At 40.3% G+C, this 20,072-nt stretch overlaps 1 protein-coding gene across 2 annotated transcripts in view; it reads right to left on the reverse strand.

Moving 5' to 3' along the window:
* The window catches only part of GDPD4 (glycerophosphodiester phosphodiesterase domain containing 4), an 85,434-nt gene that overhangs the window by 57,417 nt on the left and 7,945 nt on the right, over positions 1 to 20,072 (reverse strand). For both annotated transcript variants that reach the window (XM_015115250.3, XM_028833847.2), the window contains exons 2-5: positions 13,346 to 13,548; positions 10,883 to 10,986; positions 4,224 to 4,317; positions 1,301 to 1,360 (exon numbers count right to left, since the gene is read on the reverse strand). In XM_015115250.3, the coding sequence (XP_014970736.1) occupies positions 1,301 to 1,360; positions 4,224 to 4,317; positions 10,883 to 10,986; positions 13,346 to 13,534 (447 nt within the window). In that variant the 5' untranslated portion in view covers positions 13,535 to 13,548. The remainder of the gene's footprint in view (positions 1 to 1,300; positions 1,361 to 4,223; positions 4,318 to 10,882; positions 10,987 to 13,345; positions 13,549 to 20,072) is intronic.

Raw genomic sequence — 20,072 nt, forward strand, 5'->3', positions numbered from 1 at the left:
AGAAGTAGAATGATAGTTACCAAGGGCTGGGAAAGGTGGGTCAGAGTGGGAGAAATGAAGAGGGGTTGGTTAATGAGAACATACCATTAGATAGAAAGAATAAGTTCTAACGTTTGATAGTACAGTAAGGTGACTACCGTTAGCAATAATTTATAATATAAATAGCTTCAAAATAGTTCAAAAAATAGTTTCAAAACAGCTAGAAGAGTTGAAATGTTCCTAACATGAAGAAATGATAAATGCTTGAGATGATGGATATCCTAAGTACCCTGATTTGAGCATTATACATTGTAGGCATATATCAAAATTATCACATGGATCCCACAAATATGTCCAATTACTGGTATCAATTTTTTTAAAACATGCCCAAAAAAGTCTATAAAAAAGCAAGAGGCTGTCACTGGAGCTGTTCAAGCCCATGGGAGAACAAAACAAGGATGCTGTATCGGAACTATGCTGCATGCCTGTAGATGGTGGGGCCAAGCTGACAGTCCTCTGGGGACCAGATATAGACCCTGTGAAAGAAATCATGCTGGTGTTATTTTAAAGATATCCAAACTCAAGAGAGGGTCAAAAGGACTTCAGAAAAGAAATTTCAGGGCACTGCAGGAAGACAGGCATTGACTCCACCAAGAGAGTTACAGTCAAGGTTCTCAGTAGGGCTTCTGAAAACACACATAGAAAAAGTTCACGGGAAAAGAGGCAACTGTACATTTACCTAGAAATCAACCCCTGATTCCCTTCTCCCCTCTCCTTGTGAGACTGTGCTCTTTTCTCCATCTCCTCTTCCCCTGGACCCCACTCAGGCGGAAAAGAGGTAAAAGGACCACCATGCCCTCTCTGCTGCTATGGGCTTCAGGCTTGGATCAGGCCCAAATAGAGGAGGGGAAACATTTCAAGGTTAATAAAGTTGGAACTTAGGTTATTACAATGAACTGAAAATTTTAATCACTGAAATGAGAGTATTTCTGTGACTAAAAAGTACTGGGAAATTAATGGAATGAGTGCCTAAGATTTTACCGGAATGGGAAGAACAGGGTCACAGATTGAGTTTAATAGGAAGCAGTGAGAATAAGAGTTTGGGTTCAGCTCCAGTTCAGCTCCTTCCATAAATCAGATGCAACGTTAGATATTTAATTATTTCAGTTAAAATGATGTAAGTAAATCTCTTCTCTCCAAGGAGAACAGTAACAGAGAGGGTAACCCATATGCAAAACTGAGTACACCAAGGAGCATGTTTAGGCCTGGCCTAAGGTTCAGTCCAGGTCTAAGGTTTCCAATGTGGACTCAGATGTCCTACCTTATGACACAAGTGCAGGTATAGTTCAATCCCTTCCCAAAGCAACAACAATCCAAGTAACTGCAAAAGCAAAGAAAAAGAGAGTTATTTTGAAATCACCAAGTTGCCATCCAAAGCACTGTTCCTATAGCTCCAAACTCTGTTCACAGTCCAGTAGTACACTCACTTCTTGCTATACCTGTACTTTATTTAGCCTCTGGGAGTTTTCCATGCTGTTTGCCTGAAAAAACTCCCTCTCCCGATGCCACTGACTCTTCAAAGCCAGTTCAAATCTTGCCTCCTGTTTATAACTTCCATCTGCAACCTCAGGAAGAATTCTGTGTTATCTCCTCGAAGATTTCATAACAATTACCACACTGATACTCTTCCTGAGCTCCTGCCCATTTCTTTTCCCTGTGAGGAACCTTATTCCTGGTGTTACTCAGACTCACTTGTAAGAGAAGATTAAGTTCAGGAGGCAGCCCTTCCAAGGACTCTTGTTGTCCAAGGACAACAGGGCTGTTGTTACTACTGTCAAACCACTGTTGTTAACACTGGTATAGATTCAATAAATCTCGGATTTTAATCTAAATCTAGCCAGTCACCAAGTCAGTGTAAAGATAGAAATTGAAAACTGGAGTCCTCAGATGCCTGGGATATTAATGATAATCTGATATGTAAGGCACTTACCTCTTTATCAAAATTATTTCATGGATATTTCATTTGTTCTTTACTTAGCCCTATATTATACCATTAAATATTGTTATCATTCTCATTTGAAAAAAAAATGAAACTGAGGTCAGAAGAGTTACATGCCTTGACCAAGGTTACATAGTAACCTAAAGATAGAACTAGAAATAGAATCCAGGTACCCCTTCTTTTTCACTATTGTTGTCATTGTATGTATTCAAAAAGAGGTAGGGTAGAGTAGAAAGTTTGTTAAAATATATTGCTTTATTGGACACTAGAATTCATTCCCCTCTTAGAACCTAACTATACCATTTCATGTTTATTGTGCATAAAAGTGGCACAATTCAGTGGTCAGAGTTTGGCCCAGAGCACATCCTTCATCTACATTTTCCTCCTGTAAAAAAAAAAAAAGTTTCTAGGCCGGGCGCGGTGTCTCAAGCCTGTAATCCCAGCACTTTGGGAGGCCGAGACGGGCGGATCACGAGGTCAGAAGATCGAGACCATCCTGGCTAACACGGTGAAACCCCGTCTCTACTAAAAAATACAAAAAACTAGCCGGGCGAGGTGGCGGGTGCCTGTAGTCCCAGCTACTCGGGAGGCTGAGGCAGGAGAATGACGAGAACCCGGGAGGCAGAGCTTGCAGTGAGCCGAGATCCGGCCACTGCACTCCAGCCTAGGCGACAGAGCAAGACTCCATCTCAAAAAAAAAAAAAAAAAAAAAAAAAAAAAGTTTCTAATTGGTCTGCCTATAGCCACCCTCCAAACCAAAACATCGAGAATAATTTTTCTAAAATAGAAAACTGATTTATATCAAATGTCTTAGCCTTTCTTTCCAGGCCTTCCAAAATCTCACAAACCTATCTTTTCAGCCATGTTTCCCCATTATTCTGTTTTTTTGTTTTTTTTGTTGTTTTTTTTTTGAGACGGAGTCTTGCTGTGTCGCCCAGGCTGGAGTGCAGTGTGGCTCGATCTCGGCTGACTGCAACTCCGCCTCCCAGGTTCACGACATTTTCCCACCTCAGCCTCCTGAGTAGCTGGGACTACAAGCACCCGCCACCACGCTCAGCTAATTTTTTAAAATATATTTTTAGTAGAGACGGGGTTTCACCAGGTTTAGTCAGGTTGGTCTCGATCTCCTGACCTCGTGATCCACCCCCCCTTGGCCTCCCAAAGTGCTGGGATTACAGGCAGGAGCCACCGCACCCGGCCCCCCATTATTCTTCATTATGCCCTACATACTAACAGAACTGACCTTTCCTTCTCAACAAGATATCCTATATTTTTCTGTCTTGCTTAGTCATGAAGCTCCCTCAGCCCACAACGTTCTTCCTCATTACCATATCTATATGTCCAAATCTAACACTCCTTTAAGATCCCACTCCAGTGACAAGGAATAGTTGTAACTTATATCTCACACCTACCTCCATGAAATGCACTGCATGAAAACAGAAATTGCTTAGTTTTTATTGATCTCCGTATACTCAGCACTTCTCACAATGTTCTGCTCATATAATGATTAATAAGCTTTTTTGAAAGAAAAAGTTCATGCAAATAGCAACAAATTTGGGGGCTAGGTTCTTCTGTATCAGACAAGAATTCAATAGAGAAAGGAATGGTGAAATCAGAGAAAGTTATCTGCCCTATGTATAAATGGGCACTGCAAAACTCTATCTAAAGTTATCCTCCCATTTCCATAGACTTTTCTCTTACCTGGCATAAATTTCTCACACTAAGAGACACTAGTATGTTAGGCAACAGAAACAAGGCCACACTATTGCCAAAAGGCTTTTGCTAAAATGTACTTTGCATCTGGGCTAGGTGACTAGCATTTGTACATTAGAACAAGTTTAACAAACTAGTAAATTTTTATAAGGCCCAGAAAGACTGATTTTCAGAAGATGGGACATGAGATGAGTAAAGATACTGCTGATGTGAAGCTATGGGTATCTAAAATGACAATATTGAGGGAACCATAGGATAGGGTATAAAACAAGGAAATAGAAAAAGGATGTTCTGTTATACTTTCAAAGGGCCACACTGGCAAGACACATCCTCTAACAGAATAGGCTTTCCTTCCACATCCTATTCCTTGTGCCTAAAATTCAACTAGCTAATGTAAACCCCAACTCTACTAAGACAAGAATGAACTTGGGTTCTGAGAGCCCCCAGTACCAACTGGATACTATACCACAGGCAGGAACACCTCATCAGGCTACTCAGGAAGGGAGTGGAAGAAATGAGAAGCATTACTCACCAACAGCAATGAAGAGTAGGCAGTCAGGATCCCAGCTAAACTCAGAATAAAAATAGACCAGTAAAACCAGTATCCTGTTCCTAGAAAAATGACCCTGAAAAAAAAATGTGTTTCAGTTCTTAAAATACTGCAGAAATCAGTAGATTCTGTGTCAAGGATGGGGACAAAACCAGACTAGATAAGGCATAAGAAAATGTAGGGAGATAAAAAGAGAAGCAGTGTGTGAACAGCAGTTTTTGCGGATACTTATATGAGGAGTTTTAAAGTTGTGTTCTGTAGGCAATTGGGGATGCTCATGGGGTTTGTAAACATAGCAGGAATTTAAGTTATTTAGAATACATATTTAAAAATTATGTCCTCTTTTAAAAAATAATATAATACAGAAATTTGGGAATACCAGAAGAGAAACAATATATCCCATAAGTTTACTGCCTGAACAAAACTAATACTTTACACTTTGGCAGGCTCCTTGTCCACATGCATATACATTTGTGGACATCATTGCAATCACAGCCACCATATTAAAAAAAAAAAAACAATTTTTCTGTTCCTAATGTAGCATATGAGAGAAAATTGCTAATGATTTGTTAGGAGAAACAATGTTATACTTGGTCTAGGTATTACACATCAAATAAATTTGAATCTTCGTGTCAAGAAAACAGAAATTTCTTCCTCTCTGTACAAAACCTGTAGAAATTATATTTTTTAAGATGTAAACTCGGCCGGGCGTGGTGGCTCACGCCTGTAATCCCAGCACTTTGGGAGGCCGAGGCGGGCGGATCACAAGGTCAGGAGATCAAGACCATGCTGAAACCCCGTCTCTACTAAAAATACAAAAAAATTAGCCGGGCGTGGTGGCGGCGCCTGTAGTCCCAGCTACTCGGGAGGTTGAGGCAGGAGAATGGCGGGAACCCTGGAGGCGGAGCTTGCAGTGAGCTGAGATTGCGTCACTGCCCTCCAGCCTGGGACCCTGAGCGAGACTCCACCTCAAAAAAAAAAAAAAAAAAAAAAAAAAAAAAGATGTAAACTACAGGCTAGTGAACAAAAAACTACATTAATAAGAATTACAAAGGAAATTCTCTTGGACAAGGGCTGTGAGATAAACTAGGAAGAAACAAACAGGCAAACAGCCTTACTAACAAAAGGTATCCCAGATCAAGACACTGGGAAGAGTGCTCTGTAGAAGATGAGATCGCAATCAGGAATCAGAAAACATGTAAGGGATGTCAACAAATGAACCCTATGAAGCCAACAAATAGAAAAACTTGGACCCAAGAAAACATAATTAATAGAACAATCAGAAAAGAGCCACAAAATAAATATATTTAAGATCTTCCATAATGTAAAGAAATGATTCACATCCATGAAACAAGAATAGGGTATTTTAATCCAAGCACAATTTTTTGATGTTATCAAAACAATCAAACAGAGATCTTGAAAAAAAATTTTTGAAATGAAAAGAACATGAAATCGGGCCTTAATAGCACTCTAGATATAGTCAAAGAATTAATGAGTTTAACCAAATCGAGATACTGACTTTGCTCTCCAAGTAACAAAGAAAACAATGTTTGTCATTTCATGGTACTCCTCTTTCTTCTAATCATTTTACTGGTCACATTGATATTTTATTTTAATCTCTTTCAACCTAAAAGGTTTTCTTTTGGATGTCCGATCACACGTAAATATTACTATTAGTTTGGTTTACTTCAAAGCCCTCTCACCAAACTCAGGTGAAGTTCCCATCCCCCAGCTATGGATTATAGGCAAAAGAAGAACCGTGATTTGGCTTTTCCTCTCTCTCCTTCTACTTCTTCCCATCCCAGTAAGTAACTGTACTTACTGTTGGTGGTGGTAGTGGTGTGAAAAAAGGGAGTGAAAAGAGTAAGAAGGAGTTTGCTTATGTGACTGCCTGAACATCAGTGGGAATTGAAAAAGGAAGTCTCTTTTCTTGGCCATCACTTCTTTAAGCTGGGAATATACAATGCTGATGACTATGCAGTAGGCCTACTCTACATGAATGTGTCCAAGTTAGGCTTCTTCTGACTTAGCATTTTTAAGCAGTTTTCTCTGTGCTCTGGACTATTGTGTTACATCCCACTAGCAGCATAATCACACCTCCATTTTGGATGTAGGCCTACTCACTCAACCAAGACAGCTTATTGGGGCAGCCTAGTCAATGCAACCTACTCATGTAAAATCCATATTTTCTGTTATCATTATAACAGAATGTTTAAAGAAACTTTCAAGGACCCTTTCCCTGCTTTCTCACAGCTGTAAGATGCAGTTTTCTTGCACTTTTCCCCAATACATATTGCAATGTTTTATATCAGCATCACCAACTGTCAGCTGACAGTAACTCTAGATGAGAAAAAAAGACACATTGATGGTGGAGGCCCTAGGAACCCTTGCATAGTGAGAAATGGAGAAACAACACGCACAGAGGGGAAAAGAGAGAAGTTACAGTTACCCTACCAAAAAATTCTGCTCTTTCTAACTAAGGGGAACAACTAGAAAAGCTAGACAAAATGTTCTGAAAAATCTAAATGAAAGCATCAGACATCTACCAGACACTGAAGAACTATGGAGCCAAGATCCAAACAAGGAAGGAAATCCAGAGATAGTGTAGCATTTGGGGTAATTTTTCTCTAGAATTGGCTGAGGTACAGGAAGCTCTTATAAACTTCACAGGGCTACAGGGGAGAAGGTAACCTTGTAAACACCATACACTTTGATTTGGAACCTTCCAGGGTTATATCCTAGGAGAAAGCACAAACTTTTCCAGTTTGTGATTTGTGGGGGAATGAATCCTAGCTTTGAAACATCTAAATGTGTGAACAGACATTATTAGTCTGCTCTCCCTAGGTACTGGCTTGATGACGTACACAGCTCAGGCCTCTTCTCTTCCTAACAGTCACCTTCTATGGGACACCTAGGGGTTATTTTTTATACAGGGAAAAAAAGATTCTAGATGAAAGATCAGAGGTGCATGATAAAATGAAGAGTAATAAAAAAGTAAATACATAGGTAAATGTAAAAGAATATTAACTACACAAAACAATAATGTCATCTGTGGTTGGAAAAGTATGTAGGATTAAAATATATGATGAGAATGGCTTATAACTCAGAAGGAGGTAAATGAAGTCAAGGTGTTTCAAGATCCTCGTATTATCCAGGAAAAGGTTAAAATACTAATATAAGACTTTGGTGAGTCAAGATTACATGTTGCAATTTCCAGGGCAGGTACAAAAAAGACAGCAAGAGTCAGTAGGAGAGAAAATATGGGTATTCCTTCCAAGTTAATAGAGGGAAAAATAAAGTAATAAAAAATACTTAATATAGGCCGGGCGCGGTGGCTCAAGCCTGTAATCCCAGCACTTTGGGAGGCCAAGACAAGCGGATCACGAGGTCAGGAGATCGAGACCATCCTGGCTAACACCGTGAAACCCCGTCTCTACTAAAAAATACAAAAAACTAGCTGGGCGAGGTGGCGGGCGCCTGTAGTCCCAGCTACTTGGGAGGCTGAGGCAGGAGAATGGCGTAAACCCAGGAGGCGGAGCTTGCAGTGAGCTGAGATCCAGCCACTGCACTCCAGCCCGGGCGACAGAGCGAGACTCCGTCTCAAAAAAAAAAAAAAAAAACTTAATATAAAGGCAAGAAAAGAGGAAAAAAGAACACAGTACAGTAGTTCACACCTGCAATCCCAGCAATTTGGGAGGTCGAGGCGGGCAGATCACTTGAGTTCAGGAGTTTGAGACCAGCCTGGGCAACATGGCAAAACCCTGTCTCCATGAAAAAAAAAAAAAATTAGCTAGGTGTGGTGGTTTGCACCTGTAGTCCTAGCTACTTGGGAGGCTGAAGTGGGAGGATCAGTCAAGCTTGGGAGGCAGAGGCTGCAATAAGCCAAGATCACACCACTGCACTCCAGCCTGGGCAACAGAGTGAGACCTTGCCTCAAAAACAAAACAAAACCCACAGAACTGATAGGACAACAGCATTAGGAAGAATATGGATGTAAGCTCAAATAAAATATATTAGTGATATATTAGTACAGAGCTATTTTTTATTTGGAACATAAAGACAAATACTGCCAAACTGGATTTGAGAAACCCAACCACATGCTATTTTTAAGAGAAACTTCCAAAACATGAGCTATAGAAAGGTTAAAAAAATAAAGGATGGAAAAGATAAACCATGCAAAGCTAGTACAGCTATATTAGTTATTATACGAAATAGTCTTCAAGTTAAAAACATATGAAGAAAATGAAAGACTATGCTGCAACTTTGCACTAGGATTGAAGACTTCACTGGTACTCAGACTTGTGCCTGATTTACAACACTGCATCCTGGCAGACGAAATTCACAAATCGGGGATGGTTGCAAGGAAGATCACGGAAGCTAGCCAGTAAGCATCTCAGTCTTGGGAACAATGGTGAGGGTTCCAAGCTATGCTTGTGGTCAATGCAAAAGCCTGTTGTGAGGAATATTTCTATAAAATGCCTGGAAGAGCAATTCCAAAAAGTGGCTAGGGACCAATGCTTGACTGAGGCACTGTCTAATGAAAGTAATAATGACCAGAGTGACCAGTGTCATTGTGATGACCAGAGTTTCTTCTTACCACCACCACGCTATTTTTGCTATCTTGTGGTAAGCCCCAGAACTTTGATACCACTCAAGGGATGGGGAGAGAGGCAGAAAGATTTGGATATTAGACTTTGCATAAACCTTGTCAACTATGGATCTCAGAGCTGGTATTTTAAAATTTATAAATATGAATAAATTATACCATAGCATTTATATTTTAAATTGAAATACAATTTCTGTGAAATAATTCAGAACTGGCCCACAAATAAAACTGCAGATGAACCAGTGAGAAGGCTAACTGAAAACCCCCAATGAATAAGTAAGCAAAGGAAAATAAATTTTAAAATAAATTAGTTAAATAAACTTGTTCTGAAACTAAATGATTCAAATTAAAACAAAAAAATTGCCGGGCGCGGTGGCTCAAGCCTGTAATCCCAGCACTTTGGGAGGCTGAGACGGGCGGATCACGAGGTCAGGAGATCGAGACCATCCTGGCGAACACGGTGAAACCCCGTCTCTACTAAAAAAATACAAAAAACTACCCGGGCGAGGTGGCCGGCGCCTGTAGTCCCAGCTACTAGGGAGGCTGAGGCAGGAGAATGGCGTAAACTCGGGAGGTGGAGCTTGCAGTGAGCTGAGATCCGGCCACTGCACTCCAGCCTGGGCGACAGAGCGAGACTCCGTCTCAAAAAAAACAAAAAAAAAACCAAAAATAAAACAAAAAAATTTCATCAAGAAAAAATATGCAATGTTAGAATATTTAATCCTGTCATATACCTCTGTTTTAAATAGAAATTGCTATAACCTTTTGAGAAAGTACTTTGGCAATAGATATAATGAATTGTTTTTTTTGTTGTTGTTTTTTTTGGAGTCAGGGTCTGGCTCTGTCACCCAAGCTGGAATGCAGTAGCACAGTCTTGGCTCACTGCAACCTCTGCCTCCCAGGCCCAAGGGATCCTCCCACCTCAGCCTTCTAAGTAGCTGGGACTACAGGCACACACCACTATGCCTGGCTAATTTGGGGGCATAATGAATTTTAACAACGTTTATTCTTCTTGACTCAATAATGCCATTTATGGGAATCTATTCTAGGAACATTAGTCAGAATACAAAGATTTCTCTGCATTACTAGTTTATAAAAACGAGAAAATTGGACACACATATAATGCCTAACAATTAAAAATGGCTAAGTGTATTATAGCATCTATCATGAAATATTTTTAAACCATTTTAAGTGATGTTCATTAGGAGTTTAAAAATTTTGTTTAAATGTTTGTTATTTTAAGTGAAAAGAAAAAGCAAAATGATGTATACAACATGAACATAATAGAAAAATCAGCATAGAAAAATATATCAAGTGATTATCTCTCAAGAATGGGACTAGGCAGATACTATATTTCTAACTTTTTACATTTTACACATAAAATAACAAACCATGTTTTACTTCTATATAAAAAAAAAAAACTGTATTCCATTTTTAAAAGCCCCATATCCAAACAGATCCTTCTTCCCCATATACCAAATAACAAGATTTGCAGTAAGGTTAGCAGACATCAAACCAGAAAAACTAGAAGGGCTGGGGACATTCCAGAGTAGGAGTTTAGCCATGAAAGAGTGCTGGGAAGGGATACGTGTCACTGTGTGCAGAATCCTAGGAAGCCTCCTAAGAACAGTAGGGAGAGGAAGAGGGTATAGGAGCAGCAGAGAAGGCAGGGTTCAGGGATAGAGATCATGAAAACCAACTAGTGTCGGCATCAGTAACTCAAAGAGACTAAAGAAAAGATACCAGGGAATCATTATCTGAGTAGAAGGACTGTGGATATCGGAAGCATGAAAGCTTCCCACTGAGCCAGATTTAGTCTGAGACTGAGCACAGTGGAAGAAAGTATAACAAGTTAGGGTGCTAAGCATCCTACCCCTGCCCCAGAGGCAGGCCTCTCACCCACAAGCTGTGGAAAGCCCAGTTTTGTCTTCCTTCCCTACTATATCACCAGATCTTTTCAGCCTGAGGTAGAATCCAGGTGGTTATCAGACCAAAATGCCCTTACACAAATGAAACTACAAAAAGTGAAACTCACCAGTCAAAGTTAAAGTATTCATTGGATGTTTCTATCCACAGGAACAGCAACATCACAGACAAGACAAATGAAATTACCAGGCACGGGCAAAATAATTGCTCTTTCTGGGAAGAGAAAAAAGAAATCGAACTTAGCTCCATTTATCCTTATTACCTCAGCAGTTTCTGTACACACTTGCCAAACTACCTTTCCTTGCGTTCCCCACCTCAGGTATAAGTTGCACTGCCATGCATTACTCTCCTGAGGCTGGAGTGACCACTCTCTTTTTACCCCTACCAAATCCTGTATATGCCTATTTACAACCTTTCTTACACTGAACTGGAATTATGCATTTATGTTTTATCTGATGCTACACTGTTTCTTCTTTGAGGAAAAGGAACATCTCTGTATTACCAATACATAGTATAGTTTCTTGAACATAGCTGGCTTTTAACAATCATCTCTTGAATTCATCTGCCTCTCCAGCTACCAGATGTTTTGTTCAGTAATTAATTTATTGATTCATGCATCATTAATTAGTTCATTGAGTCATCAATCTACCCCATTGGAGAAGAAAGGGGGAATCAGAGTTAAAGAATAATTTTTTTTAAGTAGCTATTTTGTTCTAGTAAAATGCTAAGGATTTCACAAGCTACTTTCATTTGATTTATTTCTCATTAGAGCCATAGGAGTTAGGCATCAATCTCATTTTTGCAGAAGAAAGCTCAGAGAGGTAAAATAATTGATTCAAGATCCACAGCTAAGAAGTAGCAGGGGCAGGACTAGAACCCAGATCTGTATAAGCTCAAAGCCAAAATGGAGGTTATCATTATGGAGGAGGTACTGCTTTCTCTGAAGGCAAAGAAGTCTCCCTGTGTTAGTTTTGTCCCTTTCAATACGTCCTCCACACAATCAAATAATCATTCCAAACCACAGCTCAGACTACTTCATCAGCTTAAAGTCTTTGGGGATTCTTTATTCCCAATGGCAGAGGTCAAATTCTTAAAACCACACAACATTGGACCCATCTCCCCCTCTAGCTTCTTTTCCCCTCACTTCTTCTTTCATATCCTCTCCTTCATCTAAAATAAACCTTATATCAATCTCCAAACTCACTATGCCCTTTGACTCCTCCTCCAATACCAATTCTTCCACCATCCCCAATTCTCTACCTATCCAATTCTTAATCACCCTTCACCTTCTAAAAGATGGCCCTCCCCTTGGTATGTGCCTGTGCACATGCACATGCAGTTACAGCACTTCTCTCACTATATTGAGATTGTGTGTGTGTACTTATCTTTCCCCACAGTAGACTGAATTCCTTGAGAGCAGGAAGCATGCCTGAAGCACTTGTATTATCCCCAGTGACTCGCATAGAAGCCAAATATCTGGGCAGGAAAGATACAGTGGGGACAGAAGAACATTCCTGCCTACTCCAGGGAAACCTCCCATTTCCTACCCTTTTCCTTGTGTTCCCCACCTCAAGTATAAGAAATTAATTATCCAGGCCGGGCGCGGTGGCTCAAGCCTGTAATCCCAGCACTTTGGGAGGCCAAGGCGGGTGGATCACGAGGTCAGGAGATCGAGACTATCCTGGCTAACACGGTGAAACCCCGTCTCTACTAAAAATACAAAAAAACTAGCCGGGCGTGGTGGCGGGCGCCTGTAGTCTCAGCTACTCGGGAGGCTGAGGCGGGAGAATGGCATGAACCCGGGAGGCGGAGCTTGCAGTGAGCCGAGATCACGCCACTGCACTCCAGCCTGGGAGACACAGCGAGACTTGGTCTCAAAAAAAAAAAAAAAAAAAAAGAAATTAATTATCCAATATGTCTGATTCTGGGACCCCAGTTGGGCCATGTTCACAAATAAGCAAAGGTACATGATTTTGCTCTTCTGTTCTCATTTCAGTGTGCTGATAATTTAATCACTTATACCATGTAGCTCACCAAAGGGTTCCAACATATGGCTTACAAATAGAGGCCCTAAAAGAGGCTAGTCCATATGCCACCACTCAGTCTTACTATAGCTCTTCCTTAGGGAAAATCACCACTAGCTTGACCAATTATAAAGGAGCACCTTGTTTCTCACTTGCTGTTTTTTTCTCCCGAGAAGAGAAATTCACAGAGGAGAGCAAATTACAATTCAGGCATCCCCGTAATCCCTAACCAAAAATATCTAATTGCACCCAAACATCACTTTTTCTTCAAGATTCACTGAATGAATAAATGCAAAAGTGAATTAATGAATAAACATAAAAGAGGTAGTAAGGAAAAATAAAGAAAAAAAGTGAAAAATGAAGTGAAGGAAAGAAATGAAGAAAGTACGTGTTTCAGTAAGTTTAATATTGGTGCAATACTTTTATGGAAGAAATGGAGCCCTAGCATCCCCAGTCCTGGAGACCGTAAAGAGCCCTTATGGGGCCAGCGGTCAGCCTATGTTCCCCATATCTGAGAAAACATGGTCCAGTTCCTCATCAGTTTGTACCCAAGTGCAGCAACAAAATCCAACTTTAGTTTTTTTCCATTGTCTGAATTTCCAAAGGCAACTATAGCAGCCAGTAAGGAAGGTGACATAGCATTGGTGGTTGAAGATGCGTGGAATCCATGGATTAAGTTTTTTTCGTTTTCCTGTCTTATTCCTCTTGCGCTCAATCCTGTTGACCTTCTTAAACATGATTCACCCTTTGGCTGAAAGACAAATAAAATAATCAGGATCTAGTGTAACTCCCCTTAATGTATCTTATCCCATCATTCTACAGAAAATTTTACCAAAGAGAAATGGATTTTTAAAAAACTGTTTATAATCAAAGATAATACAGTGGATTTGGGGCAGAAAAATAGAGCTTCTTCCTACCTTTCTCACTAACTTGTTGAGTGTTTACTGTGATCACTGCATCACTCTAGGTTTAGTTTTCTCACCTCTAAAATGGGACAATATTCCCTGTTCTCACCACCTAATAGATGCTGAAAGAATCCAATGAGATAATATATACAAATGTGCTTCTCAAATTGCAATATGCTGTTGAAATAACTTGAGATGTTAAAGGCATGGGTGAGGTACATGAAAATACCATCCTTGACTAATAAGTGACTCAGATACACAGCTGGCTGCTTCTTCCCTTTCTCTCCTCTCCCATATGGAATCAGTTAGGGTTAGCTTCAATTATGAAAGATGGAATCTTCAAAACAACAATGGCTGAAATGTGACAAGTTTATTTTTCCTTTGCCAACAAAAAATATTTCAGAGAGAGAACAAAATATGGAGTATGTGGCTTTACAACGGCATTAAGAACACAGGCACCCACCACAACCTGCACCTGTGTACATCATCAAGGAGCCTGGGGACAGGCCAACATCACCTGGCACCACTACCAGCACCAATGCCTACCCACATGTGCCACTTGGGGACCTATAGACTGACCTACCCATCCTACTGCTGTCACTGCTAGCACCAGTGCATGTCACCTGGGAGACCAAAGATTGGCCCCCTAACACTACTGCCATCACTGACACCACACATGCTGCCCAGGGCTCCAGGGTTCCACCCGCCTGCCCAGCACACTGCTAACACTGCCAATACCCAAGCAAGCCACCTAGAGACCTAAAAACTGGCCTTCCTAGACCTGCTAACACCAGTGCCTGTGTACACTGGCCAGGGGTCCAAGGACAGGAACAATCGGCCTGCCATCACCACCACTGGGGCCTGAGGATTGGCCTGCCTGATATCCCCATTCCCAGCAAAGCCTCACTGCAGCCTGTGCTAACAACCACAGCCTAAACCACTGACAAAATCATAGACACCACTGACACTGATTACAGTCAAAGAAATCCCAGGGAGACTATACTACTGCATGAACCCAAAATAAAAACTAAAGTGCCCCACCCAACCAACTCTATAGATACAAGAAAAAAAAAAATCTTCCCCTATGAAAGCCAACCCAAAAAATAAAAGCAACTGTTATAGCAGATGTGCAGATATCAACATAAGGACACAAAAAACATGAAAAAGCAAGGAAACATGACAACTTCAAAGTAATATAACAATTCTCCAGCAAGAGATTCCAATGCAAAAGAAATGTGTGAAATGCCTACAAATAAATTAAAATAACAATATTAAATACACCCAGTGAGATACAAGAGAGCACAGATAAATAATACAAAGAAATCAGAAAAACAGTTCAGAATCTGAATGAGATAATTCAATATGGAGATATTATTTCAGAACCTGAAGACAAGTCATTTGAAGTAACCCAGTAAGGTGAAAGAAACAGAAGGAGGGGAGGGGAGAAACAAAGAGAAAGGAAGAGAAAGGAAGAGAAAGGAAGAGAAAGAAAGAGAAAGGAAGAGAAAGGAAGAGGAAGGAAGGAAGGAAGGAAGGAAGGAAGGAAGGCAGGCAGGCAGGCAGGCAGGCAGGCAGGCAGGCAGGCAGGCAGGCAGAGGGAGGGAGGGCATGGTGGCTCACACCCAGCACCTTGGGAGGCCAAGGTGGATGGATCATTTGAGGTCAGGAGTTCGAGACCACCTTGGCCAACATGATGAAACCCCGTCTCTACTAAAAATACAAAAATTAGCCATGCGTGGTAGTACATGTCTATAACCACAGCTACTTGGGAGGCTGAGGCAGGAGAATTGCTTGAACCTGGAAGGTGGAGGTTGCGTGAGCTGAGATTGCACCACTGCACTCCAGCCTGGGTGACAGAGCAAGATTCCATCTCAAAAAAGAAAGAAGGCAGGCAGGCAGGGAAGGAAGGAGGGAGCAAGGGAGGGGAGGGAAAGAGAGAGAGAAGGAGGGAGGGAAGGAAGGGAGGGAGGGAGGGGAAGGAAAGGAGGGAGGGAGGAGGGAGGGAATAAAGAAACCCTACATGACATTTTGGAAACCATTAAGTGACCAAGTACTCGAATTTTGGATATTCCAGAAGAAGAGGTGGGGAAAAGCATAGAAAACCTATTTAATAAAATTATCGCCGAAAACTTCCCAAGTCTTACAAGGGATTCAGACATCCAGAGAGTGGAAGCTCAAAGATCCCCAAATAGATTCAACCCAAAAAGGTCTTTTCCAAGGCACTTTATAGTCAAACTGCCAAAAGTCAAAGACAGAGGATTCCAAAAACAAGAGAAAAGCATCAAGTCATGTATAAGAGAAACCAGTCAGACTAACAGTGGATTTCTCAGTAGAAATCTTACACGATAGGAGAGGATGGCGTGAAAGAAAAACTTTTCTTTCAAAGTGCTAAAAGAAAACAAAGACCAAATGGACCTAACAGACATATACAGAACATTTACATCCAACAATTACAGAATACACACTCTTCCCATCGGCACATAAAACATTCTCCAGGATAGACTAGATGTTAGGCCACAAAACAAGTCTAAACAGATTTGTAAAAATCTAAATCACATTAAGTATCTTTTCTGACCAAAATGGAAAAAAAAATAGAAATCAGTAATAAGAGAAATGTTTGAAACTGTAAAAATACATGGAAATTATTTTAACAACATGGTCCTGATTGACCACTGGTCAATGAAGAAATTAAGAAAAAAATTTTTTGAAACAAATGAAATGAAAAAACACATACTAAAACCTATGTGATACAACAAGAGGAATGCTGAGAGGGAAGCTTATACCAATAAACATCTATATCAAAAGCAGAAAAGATTTCAAATAAATAACTAAACACCTCAAGGAACTAGAAAACGAAGAACAAACCAAACCCCTTCTATTTCTCAATAGAAGACATACAAATAGCCAACAGGTATATGAAAAAATGTTCAATATCACTAATAATCAGGGAAATGTAAATCAACAGCACAGTGAGATGTTATCTTACCCCTGTTAGAAGGGCTATTATCAAAAAGAAAAAAAATAAAGAAGGTGGCAAAGACAAAGGGCACTCTTACACACTGTTGGTGGGAACATAAATTAGTACAGGCCATAAAAAACAATATGGAGATTTCTCAAAAAATTAAAATATTGTGGTAACCATATGATCCAGCAATTCCACCACCTGGTAGTTATCCAAAGAAAGGAAATCAGTATATCAAAGGGATACCTGCACCTCTATGTTTATTGCAGGACTATGCACAATTGCAAAGATACAGAACCACTCTAAGTGTCCATCAATGGACAAACGGATAAAGAAAATGAGCTTATATATACAATACAATACTCTTCAGCCATAAAAAGAGTGCAGTGGCCGGATCTCAGCTCACTGCAAGCTCCGCCCCCCAGGTTCACGCCATTCTCCCGCCTCAGCCTCCTGAGTAGCTGGGACTACAGGCAGTATGTATGGTACTGGTGGTCATCATGTTCAGTGAAATAAGTCAGGCACAAAAAGACAAATACTGTATGTTCTCACTCTTTTGGGAACTTAAAAAGTTGATCTCATGGAGGTAGTGAATACAATGATCATTACCAGAGGCTGGGAAGGACGTGGAGTTGTGGGAGGATGAAGAAAGGTAGGTTAATAAGTACAAACATACAGTTAGAGAGAAGGAATAAGTTCTAGTGTTTGATAGCATAGTAGGGTGACTACAGGTAACAATATACAGTATATTTAAAAATAGCTAGAGGATTTGAAATGTCCCTAGTACAAAGAAATGACAAATGTTCAAAGCGATAGATATCCTAAATACCCTGATTTTACCATTACACATTCTATGCATGTATCAAAATATCACATGTATATAATAAATAAGTACAAACATTATGTATTAATAAAAATCAATTCTTAGAAACTCTGTTTCCTTTTGTTTCTTCCATCAGCATAGACATTTACATATTTGAGAGTTAATATATAATTATTCATACTTGCCAGGTGCAGTGGCTCACGCCTGTAATCCCAGCACTTTGGGGGGCCAAGGCGGGCAGATCAACTGAGGTCGGGAGTTTGAGACCAGCCTGACCAACATGGAGAAACCTGATCTCTACTAAAAACAAAATTAGCGGAGCATGGTGGCGCATGCCTGTAATCCCAGCTACTCGGGAGGCTGAGGCAGGAGAATTGCTTGAACCCAAGAGGTGGAGGTTGCATTGAGCCAAGATGGCACCATTGCACTCCAGACTGGGCAACAAGAGTGAAAGTCTCAAAAAAAAATTATTATTATTCATACTTGATGTGTTTTTGGTATCTGATTATACACATTTTCATTTTTATTAATAAATCTGCAAAATGACAAAAAAAACCTAAAGTAACATAAATCAAAATTCATTGACCTTCCAAGGAGAAACAGACAAATCCAAAATTATAGTTAGAGATTTCAATACCCCTTTCTCAATAATAGTAAGCAGGATAGAGTAGACTTGAAAAACACTAGAATTGGAAAACAGAATTGAAAATACTAGAATTAAATTAGCAATCAATAAGATAGTTGGAAAACTCCTAAATATTTTAAAATTAAATAGCAACTTCTAAGTAACTCTTGAGTTAAAAAAAAAATCAAAAGGGAAATTAAAACCTTTTGAACTGAATAGAAATGAAAATACAACATAGAAACATTTCTAAGGTATAGTTAAAGCAATACTTAGATTTACATTTATAATGCTAAATGCCCATACTAGAAAAGAACAAGGCCGGGAGCGGTGGCTCATGCCCGTAATCCCAGCACTTTGGGAGGCCGAGGTGGGTGGATTACAAGGTCAGGAGATCGAGACTGTCCTGGCTAACACGGTGAAACCCCGTCTCTACTAAAAATACAAAAATTAGCCAGGCGTGGCGTCGTGCGCCTGTAGTCCCAGTTGCTGGGGAGGCGGAGGAAGAAGAATGGCGGGAACCCAAGAGGCGGAGCTTGCAGTGAACCGAGATCAGGTCACTGCACTCCAGCCTGGGCAACAGAGGGAGACTACGTATCAAAAAAAAAAAGAAAAAGAAAAAGAAAAAGAAAGAAAGAAAGAAAAAACAAGATCTCAAAATCAATAACCTCAGTTTCCATCTTCAGACAATCAGTAAAAGTGGAGCAAATTAAATACAAAGTTAACAGAAGATTAGGAGTAATAACAATTGATAAATAGAAAAAATTGGGAAAAAAAATCAATGAAATCAAAAGCTGGTTCTTTGAGAAGACCAACAAAACTAATAAATTTCTGACTAGGATCATTAAGGAGATTAAAAAGGAAGAAATAGGCCAGGCGCGGTGGCTGAAGCCTGTAATCCCTGCACTTTGGGAGACCGAGACGGGCAGATCACGAGGTCAGGAGATCGAGACCATCCTGGCTAACACGGTGAAACCTCGTCTCTACTAAAAAATGCAAAAAATTAGCCGGGCGTGGTGGCGGGTGCCTGTAGTCCCAGCTACTCAGGAGGCTGAGGCAGGAGAATGGCGTGAACCTGGGGGGCGGAGCTTGCAGTGAGCTGAGATCCGGCCACTGCACTCCAGCCTGGGCGACAAAGCCAGACTCCCTCTCAAAAAAAAAAAAAAGAAAGAAAGAAAGAAATCACAAATTATCAATATCAGTAATAAAAGAGAACCATCACCACAGACCCTAGAGACATCAAAAGAGTAACAAAGAATTTGGTACAACTTCATTCCTATAAATTCTATAGATACATGAAATGGGCGAATTCCCTGAAAGACAAAAACTACTAAAGCTCACTCCAGAAGAAATAGAAAACTTGAATAGCCCTTTATCTATCAAGTAAATTGAATTTGTTGTTAAAAAGCCTTCCCATCAAGAAAAAGAAAAAAAAAAAAAAGGATTCACTGGTGAATTCTACCAAACATCTACAGAAGAAATAATACCAATTCTATAGAAACTCTTACATCAGAAGAGAAGGGAAGACTTTCCAAATCATTTTATGTGACCAATATCCTGACACCAAAACCAGACAAAGATATCCTAATAAAAGTACAAACCAATATCCCTTACGAATCCAAATGCAAAAATTCTTAACATACATCAGTACATACTGACCAAGTGTAGTTTTCCTAAGGACTGCAAAGATTATTTAACATTCAAAAATCAATCAACTTGGGGCCAGGCATGGTGACTCAATTCTGTAATCCTACAACTTTGGGAGGCTGAGGCAGGCAGACTGCTTAAGCCCAAAAGTTCAAGACCAGCATGGGCAACATGGCCAAATCCTGTATCCACAAAAAAATACAGAAATTAGCTGGGTATAGTGGTACATGGCTGTAGTCTCAGCTTCTCGGGAGGCTGAGGCAGGAGGATTGCTTGAGCCTGGAGATGGAGGTTACAGTGAGCCAAGATCACACCA

Source organism: Macaca mulatta, chromosome 14 (assembly GCF_049350105.2).
Source record: "Macaca mulatta isolate MMU2019108-1 chromosome 14, T2T-MMU8v2.0, whole genome shotgun sequence".
Taxonomy (NCBI): Eukaryota; Metazoa; Chordata; class Mammalia; order Primates; family Cercopithecidae; genus Macaca; species Macaca mulatta.